Source organism: Nyctibius grandis, chromosome 1 (genome assembly GCF_013368605.1).
Source record: "Nyctibius grandis isolate bNycGra1 chromosome 1, bNycGra1.pri, whole genome shotgun sequence".
NCBI lineage: Eukaryota > Metazoa > Chordata > Aves > Nyctibiiformes > Nyctibiidae > Nyctibius > Nyctibius grandis.
Window position 1 is genome coordinate 43,762,485 of NC_090658.1, and position 25,389 is coordinate 43,787,873.

At 38.2% G+C, this 25,389-nt stretch overlaps 1 protein-coding gene across 1 annotated transcript in view; it reads right to left on the bottom strand.

Moving 5' to 3' along the window:
• RYR2 (ryanodine receptor 2) overlaps positions 1-25,389 on the bottom strand; it is a 332,243-nt gene that overhangs the window by 240,941 nt on the left and 65,913 nt on the right. The window contains exons 9-10 of the mRNA XM_068395937.1: positions 13,239-13,338; positions 11,384-11,480 (exon numbers count right to left, since the gene is read on the bottom strand). Of these exons, the coding sequence (XP_068252038.1) occupies positions 11,384-11,480; positions 13,239-13,338 (197 nt within the window). The remainder of the gene's footprint in view (positions 1-11,383; positions 11,481-13,238; positions 13,339-25,389) is intronic.

Sequence of the window (25,389 nt, forward strand, 5' to 3'; positions counted from 1 at the left end):
AGTATTAAGCACTGCCACTCTAGATTTAGGCAGCCATCCTTTGGACTGCTTCCTGCCTGCACCTTTATTTCTGCCCTAAGACACTGCCAGAATTTTAAAATCTACGCCTTTCCTTTGGGAAAATGAATAAAGGAGTCACTTATGCAAAGGAATGCTGTCGCTATGCGTATCAGATAAAGTAAGTCAGGGAACACCGCCAAAGAATGGCCTAGTTTTATGGATCCTGGAAGAGCTTATGGACTGAGTAAATATTGTGGTCTTCAGCCAAGATCAGGCACTGCCAAAAAAGGCCAGAGGCATAACTTTAGGCAATACTAATATTGAAATTGTAGGCATTTCCCATTATTTGTTAGAAGCAATTTTTTGAAGACCACAATTTTGGAATCATGTATCTAGTACTGAAGGCTTCAGCTTCCAAAGTCCTCCTGTGGATATAATACAGAGGGACTGAATGCGTAGCACAGAGAAAAACCCAGCATTGAAAGAGAGGGTTCAAAGCAAAAGAAATAGTGAGTTAGAATATACTTCTCAGTACTGTTAGCAATACATGAAACTACAGATGTGCTAAAATTCATCTTGGAATATGCTAAAAGGTATTAAGGAAATAAAGGACATTGCAAATGAATGAAGACAAGTTATACAGGGGAAAAATGAGGCAAAATACAAAATAACTATTCCTCACTACAATTATAGAACTACTCACACTGAATATTCAAGACCTATGTATAAACAGAAACTCTGGCACATGCTCCATGTACCAAAAAGTAGTTATAGGTGCATATATAAACATATATGAAACCTTACATATGTACGAAACCCCTTGACCTTACATCCAGTATTTTCTCCACATATTATCTTAGTCATTTGCTGCCGTGGTTCTGGTGCTAGAAGCAGCTGACAGGTATTACTAAGTCTCTCATGTCTCTCTCACAGAAGGGAATGAAATTCAGAGTCAATCTTATTTTTTATTTAAATTGACCTTCGTTAGCATAGTAAAATGCAAATGCTAAACAATCTTGCACTCAGCTGCTTTTCTGTTCAGACACTCTCTCTTCTCTTCAGGCATTTGTTCAAATTTTTGTTCAGCGAGTAACAGACTGGGTTTATGTTGCAACATCTAAACAATAACAGATCAGATGTCACCCTGGTTGGTTTGTCTGTGTTGCTGGACGGTGAGGGGCGTTGTTTGTTTGGCGGGTGTGTTGTTGGGTTTTTTTTAAAGTTGAAACATTCTGATACATCCTGACTTATTTCAATATGAACCTCACTGACAAAAATGCATTTGGAATTCTTGCACTTACATAATACAAAATCTAACAATTTTATTCAGCAGTTTTCAAGTCATTAAATATACGAGAAATCAAGTCGAAGCAAAGGCTTAAATTAACCAGAATATTTGATTTTCAAGTTACTACCTTCTTACTTTTCAGGGATGAAGTTCTTTCTCACACGGGAAACAGAGAAGCTGTCACCAGTTTCTCAGTCTGAGTACTCTTTTGAAGCTAGCTTTGGATTACACATAGCAGTTGGACCAGTGCAATTTTAAACATCTAAAAAGCCTCGCATTGTGAACTTAAAAGAATGGCTTCTCATGGGTGAAGTAGTTGTCTGTTATGTGACTGTCTATCCATTATTTCCTTTGTTCTTTCGAAGGGGAAGTATCAGTCTTGGAATGGTCATGTAAGATGAGAAAACAGGAAAGAAATATAAGGGAAGAAATCCTAAATAAAAACATGCAATTTGTTTACCAAAGGAAATAAAAAGAATCCTGGGATTGTCTCTCATTTCCATATGAATGAATGGGTACAGTAGCAACAGAAGGAGTGAAGGCAGAAAGACAGTGATAGCACTTGAGGGATAAAAGTCAACAAGTCAGCAAAGCCTCAGCAAAAGAATAAGTGACAGCAACCTGGAGGGGGACTGCGAAAGAACTGGGGACTGGAGAGCCAGGGATCAAGGATCCCTACAGGGAAGCAAAAGGAGAAGCCCAGAGATCGGGGTCAAGGATGGAGCAGGAAGACTTTGTATGGGCAAGAAAGAAGATATATGCTAAAAAAAAAAAAAAAAAACAAGTTGGCACAAAGCACTAGAACAGGGTGTAAGCTCTTGTGTCTTTAGCTAGATATTGTCTTATCTACAGAAAAGGTGGTAAAGAAAAGGTGGCTTTGAATAAAAGATATTTCTTCTTCGTTGAAGGGCAAGTCATTTTGCGTTTACTGTAACAGCACGCATACTAACCATTGCCCCAGAGCAGCTGAATAAATTCATAACCTAGACCACTTCATTCTTTTTTATTCTAAGAAATCCAAAGTTCATTTTTAACTCCTTTCATTAAAATAAATGTAGTAAACTGCTCTGAGATTGCTCAAACCAACTTCCTTAGAACTTGCTCTATATAAAAATATTATTTGATAGGATGCACCCCATTTCTTTTTATGTACTCTTGACAACAGTTCAGTGCTGAAAAGGAAGTATGATTCATAACATTTTAATCCTTCCTGAAACTGACACTGGTAAGCCATAGCAGATACTGATACTACTAGGTTAAATGAAACATTGCTTTTAATGTCACGTGAACAACCTGCAAAAATTCTCTATCAAAGAGTTACTACAGATTTACATTGACAGGATGGAAAAATTAGATTTCAAGTTGTGAAGTGCACAGAAGATGCACATTACTTGCCAAACAGTAGAGAAAACCTGCAAATTACAAAAAATTATTGTGAAATTCTAAAAAATGTAAATGCACGAGGAAAGTACAAATAACAGCAGAAGAAGAGAGGGCAACAAGTGCTACAATGAGTGTTAGTCTTGCCCTAGAAAGCTCAGGATACCTTATACCTTCTGAGTCATACTCATAACACTAATTCCTGACTTTTTTTTTTCTGTTCTTTCCAAAACACGTTATTTGCATAGTCTACATCTATAGAGTAAGGCTATTAACCACTTTTATTTCAAATGAAAATATCCATAAGGAATTCAGGACCTTTGAGAATTTTCAGTTCACCTTTATTATAAAACTTAATCTAGTTAATTAGTTGGTGTAACGAAGCCATTTTTTAACTTACAGTTGTAGGTCAGACAAATTTAAAGCACTTTTTTTTTCCTGACTATGTCGTTAATCTATGTAATTCCCTCAATAAAAACAGTCACTGGAGCAGGAACTAGCGCCCCGGCTGTGAATGCAGCACCACGGACAGCGCAGCCCCTCCCCCGCGCCCCGCCCGGTGCCTGCGGCAGGAGAAGCGAGCTGGGATCTGATGGTGCCATTGCTGACCTGCTTATTCCGAGCACTCTCCTCCAGCTTTCTGAGATGTGATGCAGAGGCAAAGCGACGGTAAACATCAAAAAGAAAGGCTGATAGCTGAATCTCTCATCTCCAATTACAATAATGAATTAATCATATAGGTTTAAACTACGCTACCATATATCAAAACCCCTGGAGAATCATTATTGAATTCAGATTCTTATTAAAGTATTGTTGAGCAGAGAGGGCAATCATTTCAGTGAAATTCCCTGTCTACAAATGGGCATTAAATGAGGTTAAAATAAATTACATTAAATGACAGTGTTTCGATACTGCTGAAGTAGCCTTGGTTCAAGAACCTGTAAATCCTGAGTTCCATCGCAAGGAAATAATGGAGTAAAACTCAATAACTTGGAATGAATCAGGGCACCATAAATATGGCATAAATAATATAACGATATTGTACCTGGATCATACACAAATTAATAAATCCAAATAAGATGTCAAAGTTCAAATTAAAGAAATTGTTCCACTCCCTCCAATGACAGACAAGGCTGTTCTGTTTTTAATTTGAAAAATCAATCACTAAAGAGCTCTATGGATTTTTTCAAATTAATTTATAACAGCACAACCATTACTATTCAAGGCTCGTGAGTTGTTTTGGGCATGGGGAAAAGGTTATTGATTCATGCTGGGTGAAAACTTTCCAAGTTCACATTTCAGTCATAAATAATCCTTCACACACACCAGATCCTGGTCTTTCTGGGCTACAACAGGCCTCACTAGTTTGTAATGCCATATCAAACAGTGTATTTTACCTGTCAAAAGAAAATAGCATGGAAAGGAAAGTGAAAAGGAGCTGGCATTGGCTAAGTCATACTGATTTTGACTTTCATCACTTTACAACCCTGTCTATCCATTTCTGAGACTAACACAAAATGTTCAATACAATTTACAAAAGACAACATAATACGTTTAACCCAAAGAAAGTCTCAAAGGCAGGAATGACAATGCTTCCAGAATTAGGCTACGCATATACGTTCCCTCATGAAGGCCTATTCTAAGTGGATGGTTTGAAAAACTGGAGTCTGTTCCACCTCAAATGACACTTTGCAAAAGCCAGCAGCACTTCGCTGTCTCTCGCAGGTAATTTCTTTCTGTAATGACATATTTCTGAAGGGTCCAAATTGCGGTGCAGTCATCACTTTAAAATAGATATTGCAAATCAAAATGCAAATTAGTTGCAAAGGGAACATTCATGGCCCCCTTCTACACTTGGAACTACGAATACTCACAGCCCTACTTCTATGTGGACTTTGTGGTGTAATAAAGAGCAAGCATCACAATCCAACCAAAAAAAAAAAAAACCAAATAATTTTGATTACATACTTCCACTGCTATCTGCCATTAGTTTTTGGGGACTTACAGTGAGGGGAAAAAAAAAAACAAAAACAAGAACAAAATCCAAATAAAACAAAACCACAAAGTAATCCAAAACTCTACAGTCATGCAAAGTACTGTATTAATAACTAGCTTATTTACATGCACAATACAACAACATCAAAAATGTAAAATAATTCCTCTTAATCGAACAGTAAAAAAAGGGGATGTTGACTGAGTCAGTTGTGATGGGGAAAAAAATCAGCTTATTACAATACTTTTAAAATCTTTGCTGCACAACCTTAATTAAAAGAGTGAAACAATTGTAAACAATTTCACAGAAGCACTTCAGTGTATACCTGCTCTAAATACCAACTTCCACCATAATTAGAATAAATATATTCTTTCCTTTGATATTATAAATTCACAAGTGAAGACTCAATAATGTAATTACCAAATAAGTGTTTAAAAAAAAAAAAGGGGGGGAAAAAAAAGTGTCACAGTTTCAACAGGAAAGAATGCCAAATGAAAGCAAAGACCATTTCAAGGTCCCTGTAATATGAACAGTGATTCTGCTGGATAGTTTTATACAACCTCCTGTCCAAAAAAGAAGTTTTAAAAATTATTAACAAATTTCTCATGTATGAAACAGGAGGAAAAGGGTGGGAAAGGAGACTATGCCATCTTTTATTTCAAGAAAAAAAAAAATATAAATCAAGGAAACCCTTCTGGGTCTGCCTCATTCCCACATGAACAACTGACAGACTCCTTCTACCAGCTCATATGATGGGAGCCAGGACACAAACCATGTGGGCAGAAAGTATAAGAATAAACTTATTCAGGATAAACACAGACTCCCAGCTACTGTGCTGGCTTTGAAGATAAATAGAATTAAAGTAACCACCACAAGAGCACCAAGCTGATTACACTATGCCTTCTCTTGTATATCTATACCTATATTTATCTTTTAATCTATCTGGAAATGCTTCCAAAATTTGAACTGAAGAGCTACAGAAACAACACTGCAGATTTAGGTCTAGCTGGGTATAGATAACTAAGGCATTTTAAATAATAAAAACACAGGTTAAGGATTCTATGCACAAGCCTTTAAACACCGTCCTTAAACCAGCAACATACCTAACTAGCATGTGCAGTAAATTATATTTGATTCAGTGGAATTGAACATACTTAACCTTTTGCCTGTTCCTTTTTTGTTCTTTATCTGAGTCAGAGTGAGTGAAAACTACCAGAGTCAGGCCCACTCTGCCTGTGGTGTTTTAAAAACAATACCATTATTTTTTTCCTAGTGTAATATCAAGTAAACCACCATATAACCACAAATATCTCTATTTGCACTGCTTCCAACTGGAATGCTTTTTAATTACAAAGCAAACTAAGTCTAGCAACTTCAGGGAGAACCTACTTGAAACTGCTTCCCAAGGAAAAGTACATTTCTGAGTGGACAGGAGCTCCCCAGCCTAGAGACTTGTGTGTGGTGAATAAGCCACTACAATTATTAAAACTTGTTTTAAAGTTTCTGATTCCAGCTAGATTTTTTTGGAAAAAAAATAGTTCAGACAATAAAATCCTATTTTACTATTTTTCTTGAGTTACTAGTGCAAGAATCTGTTTAAATCAGTTCTCTGAGTCTCCCACTACACAAATACTCTTAAGTAGTCTTCAACTACTTATAGTTCAGAGATGTAATCTTTGAATAATGTCTCATTGGCATTACATCAAGAGCCAAGTATCACTACATAAAAGGCAGCATTATCAGAGATAATTCGATTTCTCAGCAATTTTTATCAAATTCAGCTGGATAGCAGCAGCAGACCAGTTCTTCCAGGTATCATCTTCACTGGGAATTTAAATGCACCAAGACACAACAGCCTTGGCAGTAGGTAGCCCAGGCACTTTGCCTCTGTGCTTACCCCCATTGTACGCCTGTGTCTGCTGCTGCCAGGGCATAAGGTTATGTGCTACTGAGACAGCACAACACCACTGCCCACAGGAGGGAGGAAGCAAGGGAGGAGCCACTGCTCTAGCAGCCTACAGCCCTCTGACAGCTCCCCCTCCTTCCAGAATTGAGGATCCATGGACAGAAGACAGTACAGCGTGGGCTGTGCGTGCAAGAACCAACGCTATGGCTATCCGTTACCGGCCAAAGGAGCTTTCTGAATCTCAGTTCTTGGAGGGAGGGAACAAAATCATCCTCCTAACCAGTCTCTGACCTTGGGCAAATACCTGCTTTGCCTGTGTCAGAAGTTGGCCCTGAACATTGCCCTTTTTCCACTGCTCATTGTGCAATCGCATCTCCTCACTTAATACCAAAGTCCCTCTTCGAAAGCCACAGTGATTCCACCCCACTTCCTAGTAATCACAGTAGCACAATTTAAGGACCACGTGGAGGGACACACAAGCTCAACAACTAAGTGAGGAAACCAATATACGTTCAGAACAAATTGGGAGACACAGGAGAGAATTTTATAAGCTTTTTAGATTACTATTTCTGCCACTGTACTAGGCTTCTTCCAGTGCAGATCTGGATGACCTTGCCTTCAGAGGAAGCTTTGTTAAGTATTGTAATCATGAATACAGTATCTGCACTGTCACTGTATCATAGGTCTCCACTGTGCTAATGCTATTCCACAACAATATAAACAGCTTGAGAGTATGTGTTTTATTTTGGACTTCTGGTAATCTTTGAAACCACTTTTACACTCAAATTTACGTAACTGTATCAATGTCCTAAGAATAGAGAAAAACAGCAGTTATTTTTAGGAACTGCCTACGAGGATCCTTCACATCAAAACAATTTATTTATTCATTCCCAAGATTAGATACCAGGTGACATTACAGAATAAAATTGTTATTTTAGGACTCTCTGATCTTTTTATTTGAAAAGGCATAAAGAGGAGGCCTTTGCAGAAAAATAGAAATCAGATGGAGGAATTAGTGAGTCACAACAGAGATGGAACTTCTCAGTGTTCCTTCACACTGCCATTCTGCAGAGCAGAGCTGCTCCTCAGAAGTCTGCTGGAACAAAACAAACCAAGCGCAATCACAATAATCTATCACCAGACTATTTCAAAAGGCAATGAAAGGATAATATGGAATTATTATACTCCAAATATATCATACTTTACCATGCCTTATGTGCAAATGTTACAGAACCTAAATTAAAATGAAAGATAAAGTAATTTATCTTATAATTTCCTACCTGCCAAAATTACCCACCATATTTTTTAATATAATTCTACCAGCAGTTAAATACCACCCATCAAAATAAGGTATGCATACATACATGGAGCCACTCTCCATATCTGAAAAGTCATGGCAGTCAGGTGAAGTCCCTGGTGACTGGAAAAAGGGAAACATTGCACCTATTTTTAAAAAGGGTAGAAAGGAGGACTCTGGGAACTACTGACCTGTCAGCCTCACCTCTGTGCCTGGGAAGATCATGGAACAGATCCTCCTAGAAGCTATGCTATGGCACATGAAGGACAGAGAAGTGATTCAAGACAGCCAGCATGGCTTCACTAAGGGCAAGTCCTGCCTGACTAATCTAGTGGCCTTCTATGATGAAGTGACTACATCAGTGGACAAGGGAAGAGCTACCGACGTCATCTATCTGGACTTCTGTAAGGCCTTTGACACAGTCCTCTTCAACATCCTTCTCTCTAAATTGGAGAAATATGGATTTGGTGGGTGGACTGTTCAGCGGATGAGGAATTGGTTGGATGGTCACATCCAGAGGGTAGTGATCAACGGCTCAATGTCCAGATGGAGACTGGTGACAAGTGGTGCCCCTCAGAGATCCTTAATGGGACCAGTATTGTTTAATATCTTCATCAATGACATAGACAGTGGGATCAAGTGCACCCTCAGCAAGTCTGCAGATGACAACAAGCTGAGTGATGCGGTTGACACACCTGAGGGACAGGACACCATCCAGATGGACCTGGACAAGCTCAAGAAGTGTGCCCATGTGAACCTCTGGAGGTTCCACAAGGCCAAGTGCAAGGTCCTGCACATGGGTCGGGACAACCCCCAGTATCAATACAGGCTGAGGGATGATGGGATTGAGAACAGCCCTGCAGAGAAGGACTTGTGGGTACTGGTGGATGAAAAGCTGGACATGAGCCGGCAACGTGCACTCGCAGCCCAGAAGGCCAACCATATCCTGGGCTACATCAAAAGAAGCGTGGCCAGCAGGTCGAGGGAGGTGATTCTGCCCCTCTACTCCACTCTGGTGAAACCCCATCTGGCATACTCCATCCAGCTCTGGAGTTCTCAGCACAGGAAAGACATGGACCTGTTGCAGCGGGTCCAGAGGAAGGCCACAAAAATGATCAGAGGGCTGGAGCACCTCTCCTATGAAGACAGGCTGAGAGAGTTGGGATTGTTCAGCTGGAGAAGAGAAGGCTCTGGGAAGACCTTATTGTAGCCTTTCAGTACTTAAAGGGGGCTTATAAGAAAGATGGGGACAAACTTTTTCACAGTGCCTGTTGCGACAGGACAAGAGGTAATGGTTTCAAACTAAAAGAGGGTAGATTTAGACTAGATATAAGGAAGAAATTTTTTACACTGAGGGTGGGGAAACACTGGAACGGCTTGCCAAGAGAGGTGGCAGATGCCCCATCCCTGGAAACATTCAAGGTCAGGTTGGACGGAGTTCTGAGCAACCTGATCTAGTTGAAGATGTCCCTGCTCATTGAAGGGGTGTTGGACTAGATGACCTTTAAAGGTCCCTTCCAACCCGAACTATTCTATGATTCTACGACATTGAAAACTGAAAGGAGAAACCACAAATTAACCTTTTAGATATTATTTTGAATAGGCAAGAGTCCTAATTAGGAAAAGAAGTATAGATGTTTTAAGCAACAACTAAATTTACTAATAGTTTAAGAGCAGAAATTGTGGGGCACAGAGCAATTATACCTAACTCAATAAAATTAAAAGTAATCATAGATGATATTCCAGGCTTATAAGTAAAAATCATTTGACAAATTTTCAGAAAAGCAATAGAGGAACTTCAGAAAAGAAGAATATGAAAAAAATTAAACTTATTTTTGTTCTGTTTGTTTATTAAAGAAAGTTCTTGAACAACAATAACATTTCAGATCAAATCTCGTTTTTATGAAGCACTCAGAAGCAGTGTTTCTCAGTATTGCTCTCAGGAAATACAAAGACAAAGACACAGGCACTATTTGTTGTCTACTAGCTCTGCTTCTTTTGGAGTATTAGACAGATAGGGGAAAAGGTAGACACTGCAGAAAGAATAATAACAATTTGGTCTGTTTGCAGCACTGGTCTGCAGCTTAAGAAATTAACCTTATTCTTGCCCTGTCATAGGACACAAAGATGCATTTTGTGAATGCACAAGCAGATCAAATGAATTTTTTCTTAAATTGCAACTTCACGCTCCTTTATTGCGGTTTATATATAATGTTACTCTTGTTGTAAAGAGACAGATTTTTAATGTGTTCTTAAGCATTAAAGTTCATTACTGAAGTGCTTGGTCATCCTATAAATCTGCAATTAACACTGCAACTACAGCTTTTAAAAGTAATTTTGCAGGATTTAAACTGAAATAGAAGAAAACACTATAGGATCCTATTTATTTATCATTCTATCTTTTCATCACTTTCAGAGTGGGGATAATAGTAGCAGCAATAAACTCCAAGCTGGAATGGATCTATTACATAGTAACTAAACTTAAAACATGAACTGATCACATTTTGCGTCTCAGCATTTTGAAGTATCTTCTGTGTTCAAAAATTATTCCCTTGTCTAAAAATAAGAAATAGCCAGGAAAGGTTGGTTAGCAGCTGTATAAGAAAACTCTGAAGTTTTTCTCATTAATATTTAAAAATTCATAGAAGATTTTTGCTATATTTTATGAGAGCTTCCAGTGTCCTGTTCTTATCTTTACAAATAAGAATAAAATAGAATAAAAAATACATTTCTGTTTGCAAACCAAGAAAACTCATTTGGAAATGAATGAATAGCACTTTCTTTGTCATGGAAACAAAGCTACCCAATATGCTGCATTAAACAAACTATTCCAAAATCGACATTATCCTTTAGCAATCTTCAGGCCAAAGGTAGGAATACATCATACAACATTGCTCTGCTGAAAAAAAGCTTAGGGAATATTTTATTAAAGCAAATAAATAGGACTTTGATTCACCCATGTAATTACTCCACTGGGACATGCCACTTTCAGTGCTGGTCTTTTCACCACTTGGATTTATTAGTTAACTGAGAGAGACACATACTAAGCTGTCATCACTTCTCTACTTCCATTCTAGGATTCCTTTTATCAAGAAAATAACCATAAATTAAGTTCTAGACTACCATGACAGGTACACCTGAGATCAATACCCAGATTAGTAGCCTTGAAGGACTGGGCAGTAATCTTAGCATACCCTGTCCTGAGAAATTTTTTGTGATTACAGAAAGAAACAGCAGTAAAGAAACCAACACATTTCATTCCCAGTGTTTTAAAGTCAGTAAAGACAACCATAAGTTATCAAAAATCACTATAGTTTTTACATCTGGTAAGTGAAATCAGACTTGAACAATATTGAAAAGAAAACGCAAGAGGCTCATGTCCAAAGTTCATCTCAACAATATTCTTTCTTATGAGTAATCCATCTCATCACAATATCCTTCAAAAATCTGTACTATCAGTGACACTTAATATTGATTCAGCAACTATCATTGTTATCCTATTATAAGCTGGAAACCTACCTTCTTTGTTCTTCTCCATGTTCACCCGAAGGGACTGTCAAACATTCGTCCATGTGACCATGCAATAACCTCAGAACATCCCCTCCTATCAGATATCCTTGAACAAAGGGAGAAAATCAAGGGCATTTGTCTGAATGCAGCAACACATAAAACTATAGTTCAAACTGTAATAAATACTATCACTTTTATTTCCTTTCTTTCTGTTTGTATTTTATGTTACTTTAAAAAGGGAATCAGAAGCAGGGGAAGACATCTCATACCCTGGGGAGCCAGCTGAACATTGCCAAGTGAGAAAAGCTCCAAGTCAGCAAGTAGGAAAGGATGGACCAGGAGAGAGAGCCACAGACAGGGGACTGTACAGAGTTAGTGCAACTCAGAAAAAGACTGATCCAACAGAAACAGGGAAGCAAGTACTTCCTTCCCAGATTACAACAGATAAAGTGGGAGAGTCTTCTATTTTGCTTACTCACTTTTGGGTTTGATTTAAGTTAAGGATTCCAGTTTACATAGTAACAAAACAAAGGTTTAGTTAGTTAACTTTAAAATCCTTTTTGGTGTCTTTGGAAGTTTTCTGTGAGGAAAAACTTCTGTGAAGATCCACTCAAAGTTCTGCTTGACTTAAGATTCCCAAACTTCACCTATGTCAATATGCTTCTGGAAATGTTCTGCCCTGAGTAGCTTTTTGTTTTTGTTTTTGTTTTTTGTTTGTTTTTAAAGTGCCCTTCATCCACTTCACAGTACAGAATTAGCAGAATTACTTGATCTGAGTCTAAAGCTCTGTTTTGACTTAAGCAATAAACTGCCTTCTGCACAAGCTAGTTTTGCAGAAATACGTGTAAAAAGAAATCATTTTCTTTTAACTAACTACCTCCAATACCCCAATTCATTTTATGGACTATTTATCCATTATCTTCACTTCAAAGTAATTTCATTTAACTGAAGTGTTTCACTTATTAATCTGTTTTTAATGGGAAGTTTTGATTAAGAGAGGGTATTGTAGTGTAGTTATTCCTAAACACTAATATTTTGTTTATGAAGACGACAAAGCATTTTGCAGATACTAACAAAATTAGCTTTGCTTTCCTCTTCCCCCTTTTGAGGTAATTTTCTCCAGTTTGGCTACAGTTTTACTGAGGCATATAGGGTAAGGTCTTACATACTGTGTCGGATTCACTCTCCCTTCACAACAAGACAGCTTTGATTACAGGAGCATTTGGTGGTTTTGCTAGAATAAGGCCTTTGCTCTAATTCTTTCTGACACCATCCAGCTGATCTTCTCTAGAAAAAGATGCTGCTTAAAGATAATTAATGTCTATACCTGAGAAAAGTGAAAATGGAAAGGTATAGCAACAAAGAACAAGCAAATCGCAGAGAAATGCACAGCTGCTAAAATCACGTTACTTCATTTTCACATGATTTCCTGGGGGTATACCATGACACTATATCGTTGTGGACTTAGGAAAAATTTCTTCACAGAAAGGGTTATTAGGCATTGGAATGGGCTACTCAGGGAGGTGGAGGAGTCACCATCCCTGGAGGTGTTTAAGAGAAGACTAGATGTGGCACTTAGTGCCATGGTCTAGTTGATATGGTAGTGTTAGGTCAAAGGTTGGACTCGATGATCCCAGAGGTCTCTTCCAACCTAGCTGATTCTGTGATTCTGTGAAACCATCAGTATCCCTTTCAGCATAATTTTCCCTCTCTCTTTTCAGAACATTTATATATTTACTGGACTGAATGTTTACATAAGAGAATCCCACTCCCATACTTCAGCCACACTTGGCGGAATAATTTGATTTTTCAGATATTTCATTTACAATCAGTCTTTCAATAATTAAAGTTGAGTCAATCTTACCTTGGGCAGCTTCACTTCCTGAACTGATTGGTGCTACACTCCAGAGCGTCTGCTGGAAGGCTGCATCAACATGTAAGCTACCATTGCCATAAGAGAGATGCTAAAACCAGGAAAGAGAGGGGCTTTTATTTGGGATTAATTAAAAGTCTCATTACAGTATACAATAATAATATCAAACATGCTCTTGGTTCTTTCGTACATAAGTTGTTCATATTGACTGTACATGTAAACACAAAATCAGACCTTCATACTCTTCAAGCGACATTGGAAATTGATGGGCTGAGACCAACAGCATGAGGTTCAACAAGAACAAGTGCCGGGTCCTACACTTCAGCCACAACAACCCCATGCAGCGCTACAGGCTGGGGGAAGAGTGGTTAGAAAGCGGTCCGGCAGAAAGAGACCTGGGGGTGCTGATCGACAGCCGGCTAAACATGAGCCAGCAGTGTGCCCAGGTGGCCAAGAAGGCCAATGGCATCCTGGCCTCTATCAGGAATAGTGTAGCCAGCCGGTCTAGGGAAGTGATCGTCCCTCTCTACTCGGCACTGGTGAGGCCGCACCTTGAATACTGTGTCCAGTTCTGGGCCCCGCACTTCAAGAAAGATGTTGAGGTGTTGGAGCGAGTCCAGAGGAGGGCGACCAAGCTGGTGAAGGGTCTGGAGGGTCTGTCCTACGAGGAACGGCTGAGGGAGCTGGGGTTGTTTAGCCTGGAGAAGAGGAGGCTCAGAGGTGACCTCATTGCAGTCTACAACTACCTGAAGGGAGGCTGTAGCGGCGTGGGAGTCGGCCTCTTTTCCCAGGCAACTAGCGATAGGACAAGAGGACATAGCCTCAAGCTTTGCCAGGGGAGGTTCAGGTTGGACATTAGGAAGAATTTCTTTACAGAAAGGGTTATTAGACATTGGAATGGGCTGCCCAGGGAGGTGGTGGAGTCACCATCTCTGGATGTGTTTAAGAAAAGACTGGACATGGCACTTAGTGCCATGGTCTAGTTGACGTGGTGGTGTCAGTGCAATGGTTGGACTCAGTGATCCCAGAGGTCTCTTCCAAGCTGATTGATTCTGTGATTCTGTGTGATTCTGTGAAATGAAGCTAGAATAATAACAGCATATTTGCCTCAAAGAGACATACATAAATGGCACAGAATAGTCAGCTGTTCGGGGTCTTAGACCATAGCAAACACTCCGAAGAACTGATTATTAAATGCTGCGTGGGTCTTACACTGGTGTTCTTCCTTCTATATGCAATGGGATTTTCCACAAAGTTTGAATACTGGGATGGGACATTAATCTGTATTTCATGTGTAATTCACCACCTAATTACTTCTTGTGGGGCACCGGCTTCCTAAAATTGCCATCAGATCAAAGAAATCAAGTAATTGACTTTGTAAGGCATGTGAGGGAGTTCCAAAACTATATTCTTGCACAAAGTTTTCATGATCCAAGCAAATCTGAAACTGTCTTTCCCTGAAAGACTCACTTCCTGCCTAAGCATTCAATGGGTGCTCTTCTTTTACCGAGTTATTGCCTATTTTCTGCCATAGTGGCAGGTCTTCCTGGTGAGTGCCGCAGATGCTTTCTCTTCTCAGAATTCTTTGCGTGTGTGTGCACATGCACATGTGTTTTCCAACTAGTTCAGTGACATTACTGCCTCAGAAATTCTAACCTCAAGGCATATTATATATCACATCCATGCAAAAGCATTTGTCCCACACCATGTCAGTTCCATTGATATACCATTAAGTGCCAAACAATGTAAGATTACACAGCAGTGCTAGGTTAATGGTTGGTCTTGATGATTGTAAAGGTCCTTTGCTTTGAAGTATACTGGTTATTCTATCAGGTGACAGCTTTTCAAGTGCAGTAAGGTTTAGACACTTTTATCAAAAATTTATTTTAAACTACTGGACAGTAACTGTGTTTACACAGTAGTATTGGTCGATGTTTCTGTATGTTGTGACCAACATTAACACCTTTTGGGTAAAATGCTTAACCATACAGAGGACAAAAATGCCAATGGAGGTCAGAAGGGGGTAGATTCCCAATGCCATCTGCAGTCTCTTTCTGTCTTCCTGCCTGCACATTTTGTAGCTGCACAGCAGGTAGAAGAAACAGCACATCAGCTCATTGAGATGGCTCCCATAACAGCTAGTAACATGCAAAGTAAGACATCTCACAAAAGCCATTTTTTTCCACAGCACCAGTGTCATTAGCACACACAATGGAGGATGTTCAATGAACAAACCACCACTTCACCTCTTACTTTCCCCTTACTGCAATTATATAATTTAGTCAATGGCAGATCAGGTTGAGAGATTACAATCCCAAGCACACCTCCAGTCCCGTTCCTGCCCTCTTGGCCTTAATTATATTGTTAGGTTTTCTCTGAGATCACTACACAGATTCCAGTTAGGGACAATGAGCAATTCAACCAGCACAAAGAAGCAGGAATATTACTTTTTGTGGAAAACACATCATTCAGGGTGGGCAGAAGAGGAAGAGGATAATAACTCTGTCATTTAGATCTGCCATCACCAGGGCACTGCTTGTAACCATGTGCTTTGTACATGTTAATTAACTTATTTTCACACACAATGCTATCAACTGAATTAGTGTTCCATTTTATAGATAGGACACTGAACAAAAATACAGCGCTGACATCTCTCTTCAGATTCATTTGACTCCAGTTGCAGCTCTGATTATAACCCAGATGTCTCAAGCTGAGTCATCAGAGAATTATATCTTTAAAATTATGGTTTAAATGACCTAGTACATCACCACTAAAGCAGAGAAATTGAGAGTATATCTCTGCAAATCTCTTCTTTCCTTCACCTCCCTAGATTGCTTGCTGCTTTCCTCAATTTACAATTGAAGGCAGGGGTCTTGACAACTACAATTCCATATGCTATGCTGTTCATCCCCTGAACACTATCCATAGCAAACAATAAAATGAAGCTTTGACCATACAGAGGAGGTAGCCCGTCAATGGATATTCAAGTATTCAATTACATCAAATGTATAGAAAAAAACCCAACAGATCAGAGATACCAGTCTTAATCCTGGAATTGCCTAATTTTTCAGTGCTATACTCTACAATCTCAGTGATGTTTTAAAGCAATCTGCTGCCTGTCTGTAACTCATTTGGAGCTTATCTGCTTGGCTCGGTACTTTCAGCACCATAAAACTATCAACATGAAACAGAAATTCCATAATGCAATGTACAGGATGTGGACATGACACTCACACTGATGCTGAGCAGTCTCTGTACCTACTACACAGATCTTTGCTAGCTGGCATAACAGAGTATCTGGCAGAAGTAGCAGGTTGCCATCATCTATGAGGACCACATGTGTAGCACATTCCTTTCTGGTATGCAGTAACAACATTTGCAAAGTAGAAATATGTTGGGTTAAGGAATCCTGCTATCTATTCTAATCCTAGTATGGGTCTTCACTATTACAGGCAGGTCCTTCACTGCCTTCTGCCTCACCCAAATAATATCTTTTCTGCACCGGTGTCGGCTCAACCAAAAATCTAGATTTATCTTCCCTACTGATAGTCTAATAATTTTTTAAGCCAGAATTTAACCTGCCATATGTTTTTAACCACTTTTCAGAATTAAATTATGGTATTTTATTAATACAGGGTTACACTATAGTCTAGATGCAGCTTCTCAAGGATAAACTCAAAGACTCAAATCTCCCAGAACACTAGGTTTCCTAATTGAACCTACCATGATGTTATAAACACTATGCTGCTCTGCAGAAAAGTAACACAATCACGTCTCTGTTCCTAGTCTTCAAGAAACACACAATGTCTTCAAGCTCAGTGGAGAGGTTAGGAAACAGATGGTAATTTCCACAAGAACCCTTCAGCAGTGATTGCAGAAGCATAGCTGCATTTACAATAGCTCTAAATAACTAGATGATGTATTTTAAATTTCACAATCAGTCTGCATCAATGTTTCTGTTCTCCAAAACATGCATGTGTGCAAAGAAAAAAACATAAAGCGAAACTTTTGCTTCAGGCTTCCTCTTGGCTAAGGTGTGTCAATACTGACATCTCATCTAGCAGTATCTATTTCTATCTGCACTTTACATTATGATGTCTCTGTCTTCAATCTCAGGCCCTTCCGAATAGCAAAAGAAAAATAATAAAGTAAGTTTATTTTCTGGTACATTTTGAGAACTGTGTACAAAGCAGAGCACTTCCCAAAATGTTTAAGTACCGCACACAACAGCAGAATCAACCACACTGCTTCAAAAGTTAATACCAGCTGGTGAAGAGGTGGAGGCTACAGACATGGTCCAATTCAATCTTTTTCTCTTCTGCACACAGAGACTCTTACAGCCCTTGCTGCTTCTCCCTTCTCTCTGTCTTAAAATGATTACAATGATCAGGACAAAGCAGCAGTTTTAAACCATTTAGGCAGCTATCCTCAATGACCCAAGAACCTCTGAGATGTTCCAAGTCTTGAACAGACACCATAGCCAAGACAGGAACACAAGTGAGAATGCATGCATCAGAGGGAGGGGGAGCACTTCACATGTTTCTCTGCTTTTCCTTAGTCAGTGTGAGACCAGGCAAAGCAAAACCAGAATATGTCCACGCTGGAGATATTCCTATCTTGGGAAAGAAGTCAAAAAGTACATACCTGTATCTATATCTAAAGAACAAAACAAATCAAACTATACTCCCTTTTTTTTTTTTTTAACTAGGAAGTGAAAAACATTTTGCATCAAAAAAAATTATGAATTAGCAAGCTTCAGCAAAAATCTAAAGGTGCACTGTCTCTAGAACCAAAAGATAACCACTTTTTATCTTCCTACTTATTGGGTGTCATTTCTATTAAAATTTATTACCTGAGTCAGTGAAAAAGTATTCTGTAACACCGAGTATTATATTGACACTGTCAAAATAAATGAAAATATTCAGTCACAAGGAAGGGAGATATTGGAAAGAACTAGAAGTAATAAATGCATCTGTGTAAAGTTTTTATATAATTAGTTTTTGTGTTTATGTCTAAAACTGGTAAGACGTTCATATGCATTAAAACATCTATGAATACTTTGAAAAAGTTTGAATAAATATGGGTAAACTTACACTGCAGAACAAAAAATTATCTTCTAAGTTTTGATGCAAAACAGGCAAAGCCCAGGAAATTTCACATGGGTTTAAAGCTCTACAAAATCCTTGTTTCTTTGCATTTCTCTGAAGTGGTTTAAACAGTTGGCCAGCAAAGAAAACTTTTCCATTGATAGAGAATCACTAGCACTATACTAACCAATTCCAGCCTCTCCACTGAGCATAAATGTACCATCAGCAAAGGGAGAGTAGTAGATGAAACCCACAGATACACAGAAATTACAGATCAACCATCGAGGATCATCTAGTCCACACTCACATAGCTGACAGCAGGCAACTGCAGATGTATGGCAGGAAAGCATAAGAATCCCACAGAGGGTAGGTGGGGGTAGTCTGCATTCTCCCTCTATATTAGCTCTCCTTCTGCGCTATGACCACGAAAAGCCTGAAGCACAACAGGTACTATGCTTCCAAATGATTACCATTTAGTATGATTAGACACAAGGGCTTTCATTAACAAAATACCAATTTTACAGAAGCAAGCATCAAAAGTTAGGAAATGTCAGACAAAGTAGGCTATGGAAAAAGAATGGCTTCTGTTGAATGCATCATATTACAGTCTTCAATGGCATGATCCTGTACAATTCTTTCCACAAGTGCTGCCTCATTGTATATGCAGGACAAAGCAGCTCACTTCATGAACAGCTGCTCAGTGCTTTGTTGTCTCCTCAATCTTCAGTCTGCAGCCTCATGCTTTATTCAATATACTCAATTCTTCAAAGCTTTGAAAGAGAATTATTAATTTACTCACGGTCTTTTCTCTTGCTACCAACAATTACAGCATTTCACAAAACACAACAAATATTAATGAATTCATTTTCTCAAAACCCCAAAGGAGTGGCATTATAGCACATTTTCAATGGGGAGTGGAGGTACATAGATTACACTAAGAAATCTTCATTAATCTAGGATGCCTAAAGTTAAGGTGACAAGGACCTGTTTAATTCCCACTGTAGACTGCATTATACGCCATTTTAACGTTCAAGGCACATCTTCCATTCACCTCAGTTGCAGGTGTCAAGACTGAGCAACTCTGGGATCTCAATCTCTATCAGAAGGAGGAAACCTGAGAGCCACAACTCAGGTAAGGAATATTCCCAGTAAGGAATTAAGAGTTAGTGACCTCTTGAAAGCAAGCCTGGTATAAGAGAGAATCAGTTCAGCAAATTCCACAGCAGAGTCTGGTACAAAATCGAATTCTCCAGGAAAACAATTAACTAAGCATCGTACCACCAATCTTCCACCTGCAATTCCCAGCTTGAAGTTTCGTCTTCAAAGTTGCTTCATTCCACAGCCTCTCTGCTACTCAGCCCTAACACATCTATTGAACTTTTATCAGAACTGAGATAGCGTTCCATAAAAAGCCAGTGTGATTGTATATTTAAGAGATTTCACAATATATCAGTGCCATAATTGTTGCATTTTCTAATCCTATGTTTTTTAAAAAATTAAGAAAATTATTTTTTATGGTATAATTTACATGTAATTTTCCTATATTTAAAAAAAAACGGGAAAAAAAATCCCAGAGTTACAGTAGGTGGCATCACACCTTTAGAACCACTTTTTAGACATCTGCCACCTAAACTAACCAAATCACTGACAGTAGTAGGCTGTCAGCATATCACAGTTGACTGCTGTGCCTTGATACAATGGGTTTCCTAGATAGTTGCTGATAGCAGTTATCTAGTCTAACTGCTCCAGGCCTCTCCCACTCTCTTTTCCTCTCCAAATTTTTATCCCAGTCCCATATCTCTCACCTAGCCAATCCAGCTTCCCAACCCAGTTACAGCCTACCTTATAACCCAGAATTAGGACCTCCTTCTGCTTCAAAAGGTTCTCCTCAAACCTACAAAGCCTCAGAATTGCCTTTTGGCTTTTTTCTTGCTCAACCTCTTCCTTCCCAAGTCAGCCAGCATTCGACTTCTTTCTAGAAACTCACCACAACTCCTGCCCCGCAATACCTATCTCATTTCTTGGCCCCAGACTTTCTCCTCTCTGGATCTGGTGCAGCAGTTCGGTCCTCCCCAGCCAGCCCACTCCTTCTCTACAGATCTCTCTTGTTGTCCTTCATTCCCTGTCCCACTCCACCAGTTCTTCTAACAATTCCCCCTCCCAAAACGGCACAGGTTTTCTGCCCCAAATTTCTAACACAACTTTAACCAGCAGGTGCCCACTCCTCCCTTGTCACCACCTTCTTGTCCCAGATGATTTGCTAGTCCCTTACTGCCTGTCTGCCTTCAGCAGCCAGTCTTTTCAGCCAGTCATCAAGTCCCACTCAGTTTCCCTCCTTCCCACTTCAGTCCCAGGTTCCTGTCCCTGCTACATCACCTGCCTTTTGTTCCTCCTACTTTCTCATAGCTTCCTCCTCCACATATCTTAAATGACAGCAGATCACCGGCAGCACATAAAGTACCGAGTTCTCAGCTGTCAATACAGTGCCTGATTTCATCTCTGCCTTGAGCCATCCATTACAAGGAATATCTGGTTTCACCAGGGTTGGGGTGTATTTAATTAATCGCTGTAGAGGGAGTTTAAACAGTACATTAACACACATGAGGTGCAAGAGGTCTAGCTTATGCAAAATAGACAAAGTCACCAGACTTTTGGCTACTAAAAGGAAACTTAAAAAATCTTCCCTGGGCATGACCAAGCTGCATTATTTCAGGAGAATGTTTCTTCACTAAGTTTAAGCAAAGAGAGGCTTGTTGCCTTTTTTTTTTTTCTTTTTCTTTTACTTTTTTTTTTTTTTTAGTTGGCAAAAAGTACACCTGTGATATCAAGCACACTTCTTCTAATGTCCTGTGTTTGCTATAAAGCATGGGATGCTCAACATTTTCAAGAAAACGACATGAATTTTCTTAATGATGTGAAATTTTTTTTTTTCCCTGTCTTCAAGCTCAGTGATGTCTGACCTCTTCTGGATGAACTAAAAACAATTATCTCAGATAAAATAAAAAAACAAACAAAAAAAACAAACAGAAATGGATGCTACTATTTCTAACAAGTAATTTTTTACATTACAAGCACTTGATTATGAGCACTTGAAGGCAGGATTTAATAAGGCAGAGCAGCTTGACAACCTTAATTATTGGGAAGATCTATCAGCCTCCACAATAACATTTCAAACTGTATAAAGACTCTGTGGGAACCTCATTATGATCACTGTAACAGAGCAGCTCAACATTACCTTGTTTCACTAATTTCAGGTTTGTTTATGCAGATTCAAATTCTTTTTAAGAAAAAACTTTTTTACTATTTTTCAACAAAAATTTAATGACTGAATCGTGAACTTACACAGAAGAAAGCAAAGTCCAGCTGCTGAGTTTCATACTCTTAGAAAAAAAATGAAAGGGAGGTGGGGGAGAATAAAATTTTAAAAATTAAAAAAACAAAAATCACACACTGCTGTGTTCCATGGAACTATTGCACCAACAAATGCTACAGATATTCAGAAGCTATCCCAAGTCTGATAATAAGTAAGAGAATTAAAACTGAGAGCTGAAAATAAACAATGTATTTAATGCAAGAAGATGCAGAGGGAGTGCCTTTCCAAGACTCAGGAACCTGTCCTCCCGTCCAGGACAAATGACATATACCAGCTCCACCCTTCAAATAATTTAATCTAATTTGGACAACATTATTTTTGAAAGGGAACTCTGTCATCAGTTAACCATGATAAAATCTTCAAGGAAAAGCTTACACTTCAAAGGAAAGTTTCCAATTAGTTCCGTATTAGTTTCCAGTATTTAAGTCAAAGAAATAAACCTCAAGGCTTGTTCACAGCTGCAGATCAGCCTTACAGTCAGGACATCAACTCAGCAAATACACATATATCACAGTGCAGAAATTGTTGCATTATACTGAAATCTGTGCACTGTAGATTCAGCGCTGGGGCTTTCTTCCTCTTTCCTGACTTCTTAGACAGAATAACACTGACCTCATTGATACTAATTTTAATTTTTATTTTCATTTATATTTTTATCTTAATTTTGTATCTCAACTTCACGTCTAAGGAATTTTTCTTGAATTATGTTTAAAAGACTAAGTTATCCAGAAGCTTCATTAATTTGAAATAAATTACAGTTATTGAATATCTAAACTATTGAAAATGGGCAATTTTGAAAGCAATTATGGTATATAATTAACAATACGCACAGGCAAACCTCAGTGCAGGGGTACATACTATTACGTACAAGATGGGGAAACATGCAGGAAATATTACATCTGTTCTTCGGCCTGCACTGCCTCAAGAAAGGAAATAGAGCAACTCTGGCTTGAACTTAAATGATGCCAATATCTACAGCAGAACACTTTTTTGCTCTGTGCTAACAGGGTTCAGCAGAGCCAAGTTTCCTCTCTGAAGGATCTGGCAATAGCACAGCTCTCGCCTTATATAATGCCGCAAGCACTTATGTAAGTGCTTTTCTTTAGAAATGCTACACAGAAAAACAAGCATCTAAAATCCTGCTGTGTAGGTAGGGATAGTGAGAGTCAGAGAAACTGAATGACTTGCCCAGGGACATTGTCATGAGTCAACAAATAGCCAAACTCCATATTTCCAGACCTTTAGCTTACTATTTTAACACTAATCCTATCAGTTTAGCACTTGTTCACTGCAATTAAAAAGATCACTCTTCAGGGAAAAAAAATAAAGTCAATTGTCCCAAAATCTTTTCTTGATGAAAAGCAGGGAAGGGGAACTATAGGGAAGTCCTGACATTTTCTTCTTTTCTGTTTAGTCCTAATTTGGACTGAACAGTAATCTGCTGACTATACTGAGATCATAAAGCCACAAAGTCAATGAGAAAAAAAATTAAGTAATTAAGCTGCACTCAGAAAACTGGAAGACTAACCTATGAAGCTGACATAGTTCTGCTCTCCCCTTGTATTACACAAATTAAACTAAGTTCTGTCTACATTTTGCAAAAGCCATGCTCTGTGAATCAACTATACTCATCTGTTTTTTTTACATACACATCTTTGCCCCAGGACTGTTAACCTGTTTGTCTTAATTTGGAGATAATTAGCAAGTTGTTTGAAAATGTAGAGCAGTATTGCAATATAAAAAGGTGACATTCCAACCCTAATCCTAACAGCATCTAGACATAGAACGTTTGATAGAAAACTTACCTTTTCCTAAGGTTTTAGCTGTAAGTGCACATTGTGCATAAATCTAGCTCTCAGCATCCTGCTGAACATCGCGCTCTGTCAAGGGATCTATCTGAGGAACTCCTCACCCTTAGAAAAAGCATTCCTTGACTGGATTCAACAGGGCCTATTCAGTCTCACTATCCAAGTGGTTTCAAAAAAGTAACTTCATCTCTCCACAGCCCTAACTATTGCAAAAAGTATCAGTTGCTACATTCCTTTAAGTATTGTAGAAAATACAGACTACAACATGACATTGCACCATAAATGAAATTACTGTTATTATTTTCAGAGGTACATCCTTTGAAGTTATTTTGTAGATGGCCTAATGGATTAAGACTAACAGTTTAAGATGGAAAGACAGCTTTCACGAAAAGTATTCACTCTTTGGTAACTGGCTAATTCAGTCTTTATGAACTGTTTGAATTTTCATAAAAGAATAATTGCTTTATTTACAGTGCTAATATAACTACTGAGTAGGTAGCAAAAACACAAATATTTTTATGATTGTGAAGCTACGTAGTTCACCAGCTCTTAATTTAGTCTGGAAAAACATCTGTTCGTAAAAGCTTGGGGATGAATGCATGTAAGAGCAAAATTAATTTGCTGAATCCTTACTCCTTCTTACTATCAAACCAGAGCTGAATAACTGAAATAGGTTTAATAACTATTCATTAAAACTAGCTCTAAACCACTTTAAGACTATAATACAGAGATTAAAATATCAAGAACATAGATTCGTGTTGTTTCTCCCTACACTGAAAATACAGTTTATTTTGAGTATATTGATATTTTGCATGGAAGATGCAGTATATGCATTAACACATGTTGAGGGAAATCAGTCTCTGCAGTCAGCATCATGTCTCTTTCCATATAAAAGTACATATGACAGCGTGGAGAATCAACTGTTGAGGCACAAACCCTACATAATATAAAAGGCAGAGCTGATTTACTAATTAGAGGGCAGAAAGTATGAGTCCAGGCATGTCAAACAGAGAGACACAATCTGGAGCAAAATTCAACTTCAGCAACCCAATTCAACAATTCAACGAATTTCAAAGAAATTCCATGTCTTCAATAAAACCTTTTCATGAATTACATTTCTCGTTCATTTTGTCCACAATAAGTTGCTTTTCCAGTACTTCTAATTACAATTCTCATCAAAGTAGTTATTAAAAATAATTTTAAAACGTAAAGATGATCGGAAAGTTATCAGGATGTCTACTTACAAAAAATAACTCATTAAATGAGTTACTGAGCTTCTAATTAGAAGTTACAGTTATATTCTAATAATTATATTCTCGTTTTTCATGTGTTTCCAAAAGAAGGGAGAATATTTTCAATTTTATCAAAAAGAAAAAAAATATTTTTAAGTCTTATTAAACTCTTCATTTCTTTTTCTATATACTGTAAAAAACTTCCAGAAATGTTTCATAGCATAAAAAAAAGTTAATAATATAGAATAAACTTTAATGTTATATGCAGATCTGAGACAGTCCTCTTGACAAAGCTAAAAACACTTCCTCTTTAAAGATTCTTTTTTCAGTTGTAGCTACATTTGCCAAATCACTGGGGCTGATTTTTACAGAAGCTTCCAGCAGACTGATTTTCTTCTTATTTTCATCTTTTTTTTTTTCCAGATAGAATATTTCAGGTGCATGCACCACCAAGTATACAAAAAGAAATTAATCTTAAAGTGTTGAAGAGTTTCATTACAGAACAAATGGGAGATACTTTGATGAGGAAGAAAGTTATTTAAATCAGTGATAAAAAGTAGCTACCACAGAAAGTTTTAAAATATTTCAATTATGTTTAATTATTAAATATTTCAATTATTAATTATGACATGTCAGTAGCTG